General features: G+C 51.2%; 5 protein-coding genes across 5 annotated transcripts; 4 read left to right on the top strand and 1 right to left on the bottom strand.

The window, feature by feature from the left end:
- Nucleotides 1-16: 16 nt before the first annotated feature.
- Nucleotides 17-482, bottom strand: CDV56_102156 (mitochondrial 54S ribosomal protein mL41; the record flags this gene model as incomplete). The annotated part of the gene is made up of 2 exons (XM_026755775.1): nucleotides 17-226; nucleotides 294-482. The coding sequence occupies 2 exons, from the start codon at nucleotides 480-482 to the stop codon at nucleotides 17-19; spliced, it is 399 nt and encodes a 132-aa protein (XP_026615699.1).
- Nucleotides 483-786: 304 nt separating this feature from the next.
- CDV56_101704 (UTP14 family protein) lies at nucleotides 787-3,725 on the top strand (the record flags this gene model as incomplete). The annotated part of the gene is made up of 2 exons (XM_026755323.1): nucleotides 787-3,486; nucleotides 3,543-3,725. 2 exons carry the CDS (start codon nucleotides 787-789, stop codon nucleotides 3,723-3,725), a joined length of 2,883 nt encoding a protein of 960 aa, XP_026615698.1.
- Nucleotides 3,726-5,346: 1,621 nt separating this feature from the next.
- On the top strand, nucleotides 5,347-8,607 carry CDV56_100982 (glucan endo-1,3-beta-D-glucosidase; the record flags this gene model as incomplete). Its single annotated transcript, XM_026754601.1, has 8 exons — nucleotides 5,347-5,517; nucleotides 5,566-5,974; nucleotides 6,028-6,138; nucleotides 6,193-6,305; nucleotides 6,355-8,082; nucleotides 8,146-8,207; nucleotides 8,275-8,534; nucleotides 8,585-8,607. 8 exons carry the CDS (start codon nucleotides 5,347-5,349, stop codon nucleotides 8,605-8,607), a joined length of 2,877 nt encoding a protein of 958 aa, XP_026615697.1.
- A 2,255-nt stretch (nucleotides 8,608-10,862) lies between these two features.
- CDV56_100416 (calcium/proton exchanger) lies at nucleotides 10,863-12,292 on the top strand (the record flags this gene model as incomplete). Its single annotated transcript, XM_026754035.1, has 3 exons — nucleotides 10,863-11,252; nucleotides 11,316-12,160; nucleotides 12,220-12,292. The coding sequence occupies 3 exons, from the start codon at nucleotides 10,863-10,865 to the stop codon at nucleotides 12,290-12,292; spliced, it is 1,308 nt and encodes a 435-aa protein (XP_026615696.1).
- A 589-nt stretch (nucleotides 12,293-12,881) lies between these two features.
- On the top strand, nucleotides 12,882-13,611 carry CDV56_100051 (mitochondrial 37S ribosomal protein uS7m; the record flags this gene model as incomplete). Its single annotated transcript, XM_026753670.1, has 2 exons — nucleotides 12,882-13,205; nucleotides 13,279-13,611. Coding segments are annotated over 2 exons (657 nt in total), but the record flags the coding sequence as incomplete, so codon positions are not given.
- Between the last annotated feature and the right edge of the window lie 127 nt (nucleotides 13,612-13,738).

Genomic DNA, 13,738 nt, shown 5'->3' with positions numbered 1-13,738 from the left:
TCCTCAATCCAAGCGATCATTGACGGGAGGCCGCCTCGCTCGCTGCTGATTCTTGCTCAAGTCGTTCCTGTTCCAGCACTTCTTGTCCATTATCCGAAGCCCACATGTCAAGATAGTCCTTCGCACCAAACGCTCGCTCGACGATAACCGTTTTGCCGTTCTTTTCAATTTCTCTCGTGTACTTGCCCTTTGTCGGGGCCATGCGTTTCGTCACAAACGGCGTGAGCTGGTTCCAGAGATGTTAGCTCAGATGCTAGAAGCCGAATTTTCGTGGCTAATCTTAAGCAACGCACCTTGAAATCCGCCAGAATTTCAGGGACAACATATGTGCGGACTTTCTTCCAATCAATCACATAAGAGCCATTCTTCGCAAAGTAACCCATCGATCCGGTCCGGTTTCCCTTGTAGTAACCGCCATTGACCTGCTTGGTGGTCAGGCGCAATCGCGCCATCATCGGTTGCGAAGGCTTGAACATTGCCATTGTGAGGAATGCGACGCTCCGGTTGTGCGATAAATGCTGCGGTCGAGGATGTGACCGTCACCCAGTCGGTGTCGAGAAAAGGTCGTGCAAGTCGGGCGGCGCTACTTAGCTCCGCCACGCCGAGAACTTTTTTTCCGCTGCCCGCAAGATCTTAGTTTAAAAATTATTTTTATGGGAGTTGACCAGTGCTGCGCTCCGCACTCGTTCTTGAGACTGAGTAGCCACATTTCAGGCTCTCATATCTATCTATTGATTTTGTTCTTGAGGATCGTGTTCCCAGTTTTTCTACCGTCAAGATTACACCATGCCTCGCAGACAAACTCAGTTGCGGGGTCCGAAGGACCAGTCTCCCAAAAAGTCGGCACCAAAAAAGAAAACCGGAAAAGCACTGAATGCGCTCTCGATCGCAGAGAGCCAGATCACCGATAAACTAGGAGTAAGGCGCAACCGCTTAGGCAAGATTCATGACCCCTCCAAGCGCAAATGGAACACCAACCGTGATATGGACGACTCGGATGGCCCCGATAACAAGCGTCGTCGATTCGGGAACGATGATGAGTCAGAACTGAGCAGTAACGCTGGCAGTGACGGTGAAGGGCACAGGTGGAGATTGGGTCAGGTCGACAGCGATGACGACGAAGAGTTGGACAGTGACGAGGCCTTGGGCTCAAGCGACGAAGAACGCTTTGAGGGCTTCACATTTCGCGGAAGCTCAACAACCAATGCCATGTCGAAGCCGAAGGCGAAGAAACCCAAGCGCGTGCGCGAAATTAATTTGGATGAGGATATCGAGGAATCAGAGGAGGAAGACGAAGATCTGGACGATGACGATGACGACCTTGGAGAGGACGCCATCGATCTTACTACTGCCTGGGATCTAAATACAGCTGAGGAGGAGAAGGCAGAAGCCGCAGCATCTAAAAAGAAGCAGGCAGAACCCGATGAGTCGGAGGAATATGACTCGGGCAGCGAAGACAGTGACGATGAATCCGACGAGGAAAGCGGGCTATCAATGTCAGATGACGAGGCCGACGAAGCAGATGAGCATGGTCTTTCAAAACTACAGAGCTTCGTCAATGCCTTGGAGACAGAATCTACGAATAAGCCAACTCGGAAAACAGGAGGTGGACAAGAACACGCAAAGCCTACGGAGTATGGACTGACATCGTCACGAAAGCTTACTGTCGCCGACCTCTTGCCCTCCATCACAGATTCCCGCCTAAAGAGCTCCTTAAAGCATGTTGACTCCGCCCCCTCTTCTCACAAACAGTCATCTGGCATTCCTGGTAAACTGGACGCGCCCCTGGCGAAACGTCAACAGGACCGGCTGGACCGAGCAGCAGCATACGAGAAGAGCAAAGAGACATTGGACCGCTGGCTTGAGACCGTCAAGGCTAACAGACGAGCGGAACATCTGATGTTCCCTCTACCTGATCCCGATGCCCAGCAAACACACAGAATCGGCCCTGCGAAGCCGCAGACGGACCTTGAAGCTACAATTCAAAATATCCTAGTTGAAAGTGGTCTTGCGGATGCGAGCGGCAAATCGACTGAGGAGCAGGTTCAGGAATTTGAGGAGCTGCAGGCACGAAAGTTGCCCATCGAGGAAATTAGAGCCCGTAGAGCAGAGTTGCGCAAGCAACGTGATTTGCTGTTCCGGGAAGAAGTACGGGCCAAGCGCATCAAGAAGATCAAAAGCAAGTCGTATCGCCGCGTGCACCGCAAGGAGCGTGAGCGTCTAGAGGAACAGGAAAGACAGGCGCTTCTGGAAGCTGGCGTGGACTTGGAGGAGGAAGATCGAGAGATGAATGAGCGCCGACGAGCTGAGGCCAGAATGGGCGCCAAACACAAGGATAGCAAGTGGGCAAAGAGCCTCAAGCAGACTGGCCGTACCGCTTGGGACGAGGACGCTCGACGCGGTGCAGCAGAACAGGCCCTGAAGGAAGAAGAGCTGCGGAGGCGAATTGAAGGGAAGAGTGTTTCTCGAGCGGATGGGGATTACCTGGGTTCCTCCAGTTCAGAGTCGGATGACGAAGATCCTTGGGCAGAAGATGCAGGCTCTGATGCTGAGAAGCGCAAGCTACGCGAGAAACTTGAGAGGCTTGAGGGGGGTGAAGCGGATGCCTCGGGAATGACTGGTCCACATGCTAAACTTTTCTCCATGAAATTCATGCAGAACGCAGATGCCGCACGCAAAGCACAAAATGATGCTGAAATTCGACGACTCAACCGAGAACTCCGCGGCGAAGAAGAGTCGCAGTCTGAAGCAGAGTCTGAGGTTGGTCGCCGTAAATTCGGTCAATCTCAGGGGGACAAATCCGGCAAGGACAAGAAAGCAAAGTCGTTGCCCAAGAATGAGTTTGAAGAGGCACCAGGTTCCGAGGATGAGGCCGACGCCGCGGTTGATCAAGAGGTCGACATTGTCATCAATCAGTCTGACAAACGGAAATCATCTGAGCGCTTGGAGAAAAAACAAGCTGCGCGGCCATCTGACGGCGCACCTGAGCAAAAGGAGACTGCTGCAGAAGAGGAGAACCCTTGGCTGGTGCAGACAAAACGAAACAATCGTCGCACAACAGCGGATGATTCGCAGCAGACTATCGATGTCACTCTTGGCGCTGAGACTGTCGAGGCTCCTAGGAAAAAGAAGGATCAGTCGACTATCAGCTCTAAGAAACACCAAGTCGAGGGCGACGATGGCAGCGATGACGAGGAAAGTGTGCCAGTCCTACTCAAGAATCATGATCTTGTGAAGAGAGCGTTCGCCGGGGATGAGGTGGTACAAGAGTTCGAGCAGGACAAACTCGATACCATCGAAGAGGAGGGTGACAAGGTCATCGATGAGACACTTCCTGGATGGGGCAGCTGGACCGGTGATGGAGTCAGCAAGAGGGAGCAAAGGCGACAGAAGAAAGTCCTGACCAAGGTTGAAGGTGTCAAGCCTGAGAACCGAAAGGATGCAAAGCTTTCTCGGGTCATCATCAACGAGAAACGCATCAGGAAGGTAAGCGATTCCTATTTCCGCAGATGTACGAGTGATTGAATACTGATCTCTTCCAGAACACCAAGTATATGGCAACTCAGCTTCCTCATCCTTTCGAAACCAAGGCACAGTACGAAAGATCTTTGCGTCTCCCCATCGGCCCCGAATGGTCTACCAAGGAGACATTGCAGAACGCAACCAAGCCTCGCGTGATGATCAAACAGGGCATCATCAAGCCAATGGAGAAGCCCATGATCTAAGGCACTACTTATTTGACCATATCTAGATCTGTGTTTCATGGTTGTGATACTCCATCTACTCCTGCATTGGGTGCTATCATGCTAGAGAGTGTCACAATACCAACAACGTGTTGTCAAAAAATGGGGTAATGAACGGCGTTTCTGGAGCGTATTGGAATTAACTATGAATTTACCCACCATCATATGTGCTTTCTGCAAACTAGTACATCAATAATCAATCTGCATGATAGATTTTTGCACGCGCAAGCAAAGGAGTAGAGGTACGTAAATGATCAGGTCGGGTGAGCGAGCGCATGTCGGGGTTGCTGTAGCACAAGCCAGTCAGCAGCACGGGCTCACTTTCCCAGGAATTGCAACCTCAACCTCTGATGTATCCTTTTCTTTGATCCTCTGGTGATGGGATCCCAGGAAGAAGCGGCCAAGTGGCCTTTGAGATTATCGAGAATCTGACTCCAGTTTATGAGCGTACGTATTTGGCTTGACCGACTACACCATTAGCCATGAGGTTGTCCGAGCGCCGACTGATTAACAGGGTGGAATGTGCGGATAACCTTTGATCCAACTATGCATCTGTCTTCGACCTGGCGAAATCTTTGACAGAATTGACCATGATTACGAATCTCGAATCCTCTTATTTCCAGTCCGTACGAGTCTCCTCACGTGTGGCTTAGTTTGGGGTATGGATCTGCCCGCAAGAATTGACTATTTAGCTGCCTGCCATGCTCCACATCCTTCCTGCCAGAATGGATTCGATAGCTACAATCACATCTCTCATCGTCAGTCATCTTGTACTCATTCTCATCGACCACATCATCCGATTGAAATATTTGCATCCTGTAAGTCACCCATCTCTCATACCAGTGTGCGGAGAACGATTTGCGGCTAGATACCTCTCTGGCAACCGTCTGTCAGGATTGCTTGGTATGGATCTACCTGATAGAGCATTCCTGTGCCCTCGTCCCTGCATTGTTTTGCCCTTTTGAGTCCACCACGCATGCTGCTAATCGCACATTGAGTCCAATTCGGTCCAATGAATTGACTGACAATCTGTTTAGATCTACATCCGCGTCATTTTCCGCTGTCCGTCCTGTAGACAAAGTATCCGTTCACGCCCAGGGGAACAGCCTGCTTTGGCCTGGTGAGATTCTCGCTAGTCGTGGCTGGAATTTGAAATTTTGATATCTGTGAGCAATGTTTTCCTTTATCTGGGCCTACTGGGCCTCGTCCTTCATTTTGTTTTCTCTCGCGACTCGCACCTGGAGTTGTCTGGCCTATCCCAAGAGGAAGTGTACTGGAAGTATACGCTATGTGCCACAAATCAGGTTGAATACACTCATTTTGATCACTGTCGTTCCTCTCATTGCGAGTGATATTCCCTATCACAGCTCCTTCACTCCAACGACTCTTTTGAACTGTCATTCTTCTTTCTCTACATTCGCTCTTTTTGAGGCTCTGAAGCGGTGCTCAGCGGCCTGGTTCACCTGGGACAAAGGGTCCTATTCATTCTTGTTTTGCAACACTTAATCAGTATATGTAATTTCTTGTATCATTGTCTTGCGCTTCTTTGAGGTCTTGAGGCAACTGGTCCTTCGATATCTGTCACCACGGGCACGCCAGGAGGATGGCGGCGGCAACCATGTGGCGCTCTACAGTCATGCTGACCTGGCTTTTGGCGGCAGAGACAGTGCATTCCCTTCCTAGGTCGGTCGAGCCGACGAGGACCTTTGAGTTCAGGACCCAATATCCTCCCACGACGCAGGAGGCTAGATTGCTTGCACCCGAGACACACGGAGTAAGTTCATGGAGATCCCGTCCGTGGCTGTCACTCACCCTCAAATAGTTCTATCCAACGAGTTTGGAACGCGAGGGTCGCTCGGCAGAGCAGCCCTTTCCTACTGACTTGGGATTGGGCCATCTATTGGACCCGTTGCTGCATCTTCAAGACAGTTCCAACTCCGGTGGTCTGCTGGGTTTGTTATTATCGGGCCTACGGCCGCAACCTCCTGACGTTCCCACTGATCCTCCGACTACGGATCCCCCAGTTGTAGTCTCATCTTCACCGTCAGAGCCTTCAACCTCAGACGAGACATTGCCACCAATTACTAGCCCGGCTGTGGTGCCAACTGCCAGCTCAAGTTCGACTACGACCAACGAAGAAGCCTCAGACGTGACTGTCAATCAAAGTACCGGCTCGGCTAGGCCAAATTATCCATCTCAAGACGGTAACTTGTCTAGCTCCCCGGAACCAGGTTAGTCTGAGATTACAGATGCACAGACGACTTAATTTCTGACTCAAGTTCAGCCAGTGAAACTTCACCTTCTTCCGAAAGCCAGGCGACAAGTTCCGCAACGTCAAGCCACCCAGTCCAGCAGACTCAGTCGTCCAGTGAGCCATCCAGTCAGCCAGTATCAGGTGAGTTGTTCATCCGCAACACCACGAATTTGTTGACTGATAAGGTATGAGTAGCTACCGCTACCCCCATGGCAGGCGGTCAAGATGTCTTTGTACCGGTGTCGACTGGTCCAATTCCCGACACGATTCCCTCGAGGGACGATCATCCCGTACCTAAGATTGGAATCGTAAGCTCCCGAGACCTATTATTTGAAAGGCATTGTCTGATCCACACAGGCCGACACGGACGCTCCTATTGAAACGAACAAGTTTTATAGTGGGCTCTTCCTAGGAACACAAACCAACAACACTTTTACGCACCCCTATAGCCTTGCTTGGGTGAAGGGAAACGGCACGTCGCAAAGCTATGGCATGGCTATCTCCCACGTCGAGAGTAACGTAGTCGCGCAGGGCCCGGTCAATTCAGCCATTCCCGGTAGCCCTATATCATATTATGTCAATCCGATCGGCATCCATTCCGTTATTCTGTCAGCAAGTGAGCTGGCGGCATCTACTGTACTCACCACCGAGAATCCGCTTCCCTTCTCGGCCCACGCGGTGCTGCAACCTTCCGCTGGATCATCCCAGAGCATCACCTTTCCTGTAGTGCAGGGCATGGGATTTGTGACTGGCGTCTACAGCGACTTACAGCCTAAAGTCCAGAGCGGTGTCTTCTTCAACAAAATGGTAACTGCTGGATCGCCACGTGCCGGTATATTCAAATATAGCCTATCCCTTGAGGATGGAACATCATGGCTTCTCTACGCAACTCCTGACGATGGGACTGATCCACAGCTACGCTTGGTGTCAAACAACGAAATTATTGGGCCCGCCGGCTGGTCCGGCACGATCCAGGTGGCCAAGAACCCGGCCGGCGCATCTGGAGAGAAGTTCTACGATAACTCTTCAGGTGTTTATGCTGTCGAGGGAGCAGTCATGGGCTCAGTGTCAGAGACCGCTGGAACATACAACCTGCTGTGGGCCAAGGCAGGAAAGGATGCGCAAAACACCCCGTTACTGATGTTTGCTCTCCCGCATCACATGGAATCGTTTGACGCCAGTACACAGAGCCGAGCAACGAATATCACGCTTAGAACCACCACCAAAGGCCAGGCGACAGCGGTCATTGGGGAATACTGGACAATGGTTGAGCCTGACCTCCCCGTTTCCATGGGTTTTGCCCCATGGTCGGTTTCGGGGGGCAGCATTGACAACATAACGCCTGCGGCCCAGCAAGTCATCCTGAGTGTAGCTCCCACAGAACTTCAACAAGATATGGATGCCCAGACCAATCTCAATAGCATGTATTTCAGCGGCAAGGCTCTGAGCAAGTTCGCTACCCTTGTATACACAGTCGACCAACTGGGGGGCAACCGCACTCTTGCAGCTGAGGGCCTTGAGCGGTTGAAGAAGTCCTTTGCTCGTTTTATCGACAACCAGCAACAATTTCCCCTTGTGTACGACAATGTCTGGAAAGGAGTGGTATCCTCTGCCAGCTATGGCTCTGGTGACTTGGGCGCTGATTTTGGGAATACGCTGTACAACGACCATCATTTCCACTACGGATACTTCATCCATGCTGCTGCAATTATAGGATCGATGGATCCGCAGTGGCTTCAAACCAGCAAAGATTGGATCAATATGCTTGTCCGTGATGCTGGAAACTCGGCCGGAAATGATCCGCTCTTTCCGTTCTCGCGCGGGTTCGACTGGTTCCACGGCCATTCTTGGGCAAAGGGTCTTTTCGAGTCCTTTGACGGGAAAGACGAAGAGTCGACGTCAGAAGATGCGATGTTTGCTTACGCTCTGAAGATGTGGGGAAAGACTATTGGGGATGCTAGTATGGAGGCGCGAGGCAACTTGATGCTGGGCATTCTGCGCCGAAGCCTCCGGAATTACTTTTTAATGGATAGCAACAACAAGAACCAGCCGGCAAACTTCATTGGCAACAAGGTTACGGGCATAGTAAGTCAACCATTGTTACCTTGTGCCTTTTCGGGGCAGCCTCCCACTGACAATTTCCTCCAGTTGTTCGAAAACAAGGTGGACCATACTACTTACTTTGGCAGCAACCTGGAGTATGTTCAGGGGTATGGACTTCCGAGCCCTTCATTGCCATGGAAAGATCGAGACCTGAATTGCTGATTTGTAACATAGGATCCATATGCTGCCCCTACTCCCCTCTTCTGCGTTTGTTCGCAGCGGGGAGTTTGTGAAGGAGGAATGGGATGCCCTGTTTGCAAGCAACGGCCCATCGCCAGCCGAGAACGTGGTAGGTGGGTGGAAAGGAGTGCTGTACGCCAATCTCGCACTGGTGGACCCGGTCGCTTCGTGGGACTTTTTCACTCAGCCCAACTTCGACTACAGCTGGATTGACGGAGGAGCGACCCGGACGTGGTACCTTGCCTTTGCAGCAGGTGAGTTGATCGACTGAAAGTATACCGAGGCGTCTGCTGACACGTACTAGGACTCGGTGGTGTGCCATCCTGAATGGTCCTCGACTTCGGGCGGCTCAGTCCTACCGGGAGTGGACTCAAGAATCTTTACGGGGGAATTCGTTGTATCTTATGGTGAACACTTACTGCGCACATGTATCTATAGACTATATGAGACTAGGATGTTCGAGGATCTTCATAGGCTGTGATAATTGAACATGTCAGACCTAGCCTTGGTGATGTGGAAATCCAGATGTGCTTCTATTGTGGCTTGCGCCATCGATTCGGATGTCAACCTCTGTATCCGAAAGCTTCTTGGAGACTGCTAGAGCCTAGATGGCGTGGCTGAGCAGGTCATAGTTTATTGATTCTGATAGCGCCAACTGGCTGGCAGGGGTGTCGAGTCAACCGAATCAGTCTGAGCCTCTGAGGCAAGGGAACAACCCCCGCATGTCTCGTGCCGGTCTCCAGATCACAGCGCATGATAAGCTTAGAGTAAGTTGTTGAAGAAAAGGTGACTTGTCAAGCCCCATGACATTCCCGAGCTGAGGAGAGGAGATTTATCATGTTTGTTCCACATCACATCACAGGACAACTACTAAGATAGTCCAGGCGCTATGATCGATGTTCTTGCTTGGTGGGTCTGATTGTGGCAGTGCATCTTGGCGGGTCCTGTTCCCTGGAAGATCCGTGGGTTGACTGTCATGGATTCTTGGGAGGAGAGGAATAATAATGAGAGATGAAGTCTGGACATTAGATAGTCTACGGAGTAGAGGGACCTCTGTATAATCCTCTCATGCAGGTAGAATCTGTAGGTAGTACTATCTTCCAGATATACAAATGCAATAATACAACTGCATGAGTTAAGCTAGTGGCTGGAGCTTTTTGCAGATGCCCCACTGTAAAGCATCACTTTGGCGCCGACTTCATCATCATCATCATCATTGCATCCTCTGTGTATCTCTCTCGCTGATATATTCATTGATCATCCAATGTGAGTATACTCATTTTCATATTGTTCTTGTACCCCTGTAATTCTACGACTGAGACCTGTGTTGCTGGGTCAGTCGATGATCAACGTCATCCATTTTATCTCCATCTCCTAAACGGCACTCCTGCCCAGACCCCAATTTCCAATACTGCGCATCATCGGAACAATCAAGACTTTGAGAACTGTGCCGAGACTGTTAGCTTCAGGTATCTAGCCTCTTACTCAAGGGTTGAGCTCCCCTTGAACTCCTGCTCCTGCTCCTGCACCTTGAGCATCAAAGCATCAGCTCTGAGGCTGTGCAATGTACACTCTGCTTCATCCCCTCCTCCAGATTCTTGAATTGAAAGCTCGACTGACCAGAACGGCACTCACAGAGCAATCCTCCAATCCTCCGGTCTTTGAAAAGGACTCCCGCCTGCATCTCCGGATATCCGCATCCCTCCGCGAATCCGTAGGCTAGGTCAAGGTACGTGCGTGGCTGGGTGCTTGCAATTCCCCGTAGTCTATCTACTTAGTTTCTTGGGATTCTTCCTTTGATCTCTTCTCTCGAGTTGAAATTTAGCCGATGATCATCTTGATTGGTTCGCGTGGGCCTTAATCCCTCTCATTCTTCAATGAGAACTGGACATTCCCCTCTGCGACAGCAAAACTGCGGTTGTTTGAGTTTGAAGAGCTAAGACTGACTTGTGTAATTTCACCCTGGTCCCAGATTTTTCTTTTCTTGTCCGGGTCCCAGATTCCAGACAAGAACGGACTATCAATCAGATCCAAGTCCTCGACTGATCTGCTCTCCTACATATTTGAGGGTTAACCCACTTTCCCCTCCGGTCCTATCGCGGTTCCCTGGTCGTTCCCGCGCCACTGTCTTGTCCCAATGTGTAGGTGCCACACCTTCATCACCACCATCACTACCTACTACTAGTACTACTACTACACAGTAGTATTACCTTTTTTTCCTTTCTTTTATAACTCCCCACTTGTGATCTTCCATTATTCATTCCTTCCTTTTTCCTCTTTCATCATACTGAGGTATCTTCCGTCTATTTCATGATCTTCTCCTTATCCAAGTCTCTCCTTGTCGTCTCTTGCCTGTCAAGCAGTCTTTCTTTCGATCCTCCTTAAGCAATCATTCTTTGCTGTCGCTTTCCTCTGTCATTCTGGTCTTTGTATCAGGCAGGATACTTGTTTACTACTCTGCCTTGCGGAGAAAGTAGACGAAACTCGCGCGAAATTTGGCTAATCGGATCGGTCGAATCTGAACAGCATCGAGAAACTTCCGTTCAGTCTTCCGAAGGTACTCGTGGGGCCCGAAACGCAGTATGACCGGCTTCTCTTCTCGGAATGGGACTGGAGAGCCCAGTGAGCGAGAGGCTCTGATCAATGATACTGCCCGCATCAACTCGGGTCTTAGCCAGCATCGGCGCCATAAGCGTGGACGACGCTGGCTGAACGTCCCCGCGCAGGTTATGCACTTGACCTGGGAGACCCTCGTGCGGGACTACGTCAACGTCCTGCTCGTGTTTGTTCCTCTAGGTATCGTCTCCGGTGCGCTTCACTGGGATAGCACGGTTGTCTTCTCGTTGAACTTCCTCGCGATCATCCCATTGGCGTCTCTGCTGAGCTTTGCCACTGAGGAACTGGCCGCTACTATGGGGCAGGCGTTGGGTGGGTTGATGAATGCTACTTTTGGGAATGCCGTGGAACTGATTGTGGGTTGATCCGTTCGCTTCCTTTTGTGCTTGACTATAGCTGATTTTTGAGGACAATGGTAGGTCAGCATCATCGCTTTGAAGGACAACCAGATTCGTGTCGTCCAGGCAAGTATGCTGGGTAGTATCCTGTCGAACATCCTGCTTGTGCTCGGATGTTGTTTCCTCATTGGCGGGCTCCGTTATTCCGAGCAGTCATTCAACACCACTGTCGCGTCCACCATGTCGTCCCTGATGACGGTTGCGTCTGCTTCGTTGATCATCCCCGCCACTCTCTACGCCTCTCTGTCACCGTCCCACTCCAAAGATACGACGAATAATAACATCCTGATCCTCTCGCACGGTACCGCCATCATTCTTCTGGTTCTATACGTCATGTACCTGTACTTTCAGCTCAAGTCGCACGCGCAGTTGTTTGAGGAGGTTCAGGAAGAGCTGGGACACGATGCTGAGAATCAGGCGAACCATGAGGAGGAAGAGGAGCATATTCTGAGCCCGTTGGCCGCCACCGTTGCTCTGGTCATCGTCACGGTTCTTGTCGCCATCTGTGCCGACTACCTGGTTGGGAGCATCGACAGCATTGTGGAGAAGACTGGCATGAGCCGGACCTTCATCGGTCTGGTGTTGATTCCCATTGTTGGAAATGCTGCGGAGCACGTGACCGCCGTCGTCGTCGCCTGGAAGGGGAAGATGGATCTGGCTATCGGCGTGGCCGTCGGCAGCAGCTTGCAGATCGCATTGTTCGTTACACCGTTCCTGGTCATTATGGGCTGGATCATGAATATTGAGATGACTCTCAACTTCCACATCTTCGAAACTGTCGCCTTTTTCATCTCTGGCTTGGTCGTGACATTCCTTATTCAGGACGGCAAGTCGAACTATCTCGAGGGTGGGCTTTGCTTGGGAATGTAAGTTTGTCGGCTCCCGTCTCGATCTCGGGGCCAGGTTCTAACTCTCCGCGCCATAGGTATCTGATCCTAGCGCTAGCGTTCTACGTCTACCCAGACGATGCCACTGGCGATGCTTTTGTCGCCAATTGAACGACCAGTCGCTCTGCAATACAGCAGCTTTCATGTATAAAGTGTCTGCGGTGCTGACGTGGACTTGATTCTTTTGAACCCTGATTTCTACTTGACCCTCGCTCCCTGTGGCCTTTTTCTAAAACTACTCTTTCTCCTATCGCACTTACTGGGTAAATACTGCTGGTCAGTCTCTCGTGACTTCGGGGGTTCTGTATTTGCTGTACAGACGCACAATATGTGGCTCTGATTACTCGGCCCCTGTATTTTGTATTTTCTTTCTTACTGTACGTGGTATATTTGGGATAGCACCATGGCTGGGTCTGGACTGGGTGCCATGGTTTTTATGTGATGCGCTACATTCTAAGCCCATGTTCTAATTACAACTGGCTGCAAATATCCGTACCTCGCTACTCTTGTAGAACCTGAGCCCATTCATCTGAATGAATGACTTCATGCGGGAAATCAGGGAAGTCTTGGCGTGGATGACTAAGCGATAGTGGAGAGGAAAATCGTTCTTCGCAACTCCAACGAAGCAAGTGACGGGAGGGCAATTGAACACTCTCCTTCGAGATACTGTCCGTCAATTCTGGCATCGAGGAGAATCAAGATGCCGCCTCGTATCAATCTTTTTACAACAGGCAAGGCCCTGCCTGCCTTCCGCCCCACATCATCCGCCATCAGCTCGCGTTTCAGTATCACCCGGCCTCATGCCGCATCGACCGTTCAAGGCTTCAACCCGGTCCAGCCACAGAGACGATGGAACTCGACTAAATCAGATGAGAAGGACGATTTGAATAGGCCAAAGGGGCCCACGGAGGATGCGTTGCCCCACGTCAGCGAGGAGGCGGCGCAAATGGACAGGATCCTGCACGGTGGGAAGTATGAGGCTGCTGCGAGCCCGGAGTTGGAGCAGGGGACTCCCGTCGCTGAGGTAGTGTTTCTTCTTTCTCTGGAATTTTAAATGCTGTCTGTTGCGGAATGCTCATCTGACGCCGTCGGTATAGATCCTGCAGCGCGATAAAGAAGCCCAGAAGCACATGCCCAAGGTCATGCAAGACCAGCTGAAGCGATCGTCTGGCACCCGTTCCTTCTCGACCTTCGCACGCCGCTACCAGCCGGACCTACAGGGCCAGGATCTGACCGATCCCTCGGCCGCCGTTGTCGCCAATATGATCAACCAAGTTAACGAGGAAGTCGCGGAGCTGCAACCGGGATTGAAATTCCCGGCGCCCGAGAGTCTCCCCAAGACAGAGAATTTCCGCGAGAGATATGATTCGTTGCTGGAGCAGTTTACGAAATTGCTTATGCGGGACGGGAAGTTGAGCCAGGCTCAGAAGGTGTGTGCATCGCTCGAAAGTTGGCCGATTTGGCATTCTCTATGGCCGGTGCTAATCTAGTTGATTGTCCCAGAACATGTCCTTCATTCTTGACCACCTTCGAACTGCCCCTCCCCCCCAGCGGCAC

The sequence above is a fragment of the Aspergillus thermomutatus genome (genome assembly GCF_002237265.1).
Source record: "Aspergillus thermomutatus strain HMR AF 39 chromosome Unknown NODE_59, whole genome shotgun sequence".
Classification (NCBI taxonomy): domain Eukaryota; kingdom Fungi; phylum Ascomycota; class Eurotiomycetes; order Eurotiales; family Aspergillaceae; genus Aspergillus; species Aspergillus thermomutatus.
The sequence above is the reverse complement of the archived record's forward strand: the minus strand, read 5'-3'. Positions and strand labels throughout refer to the sequence as shown.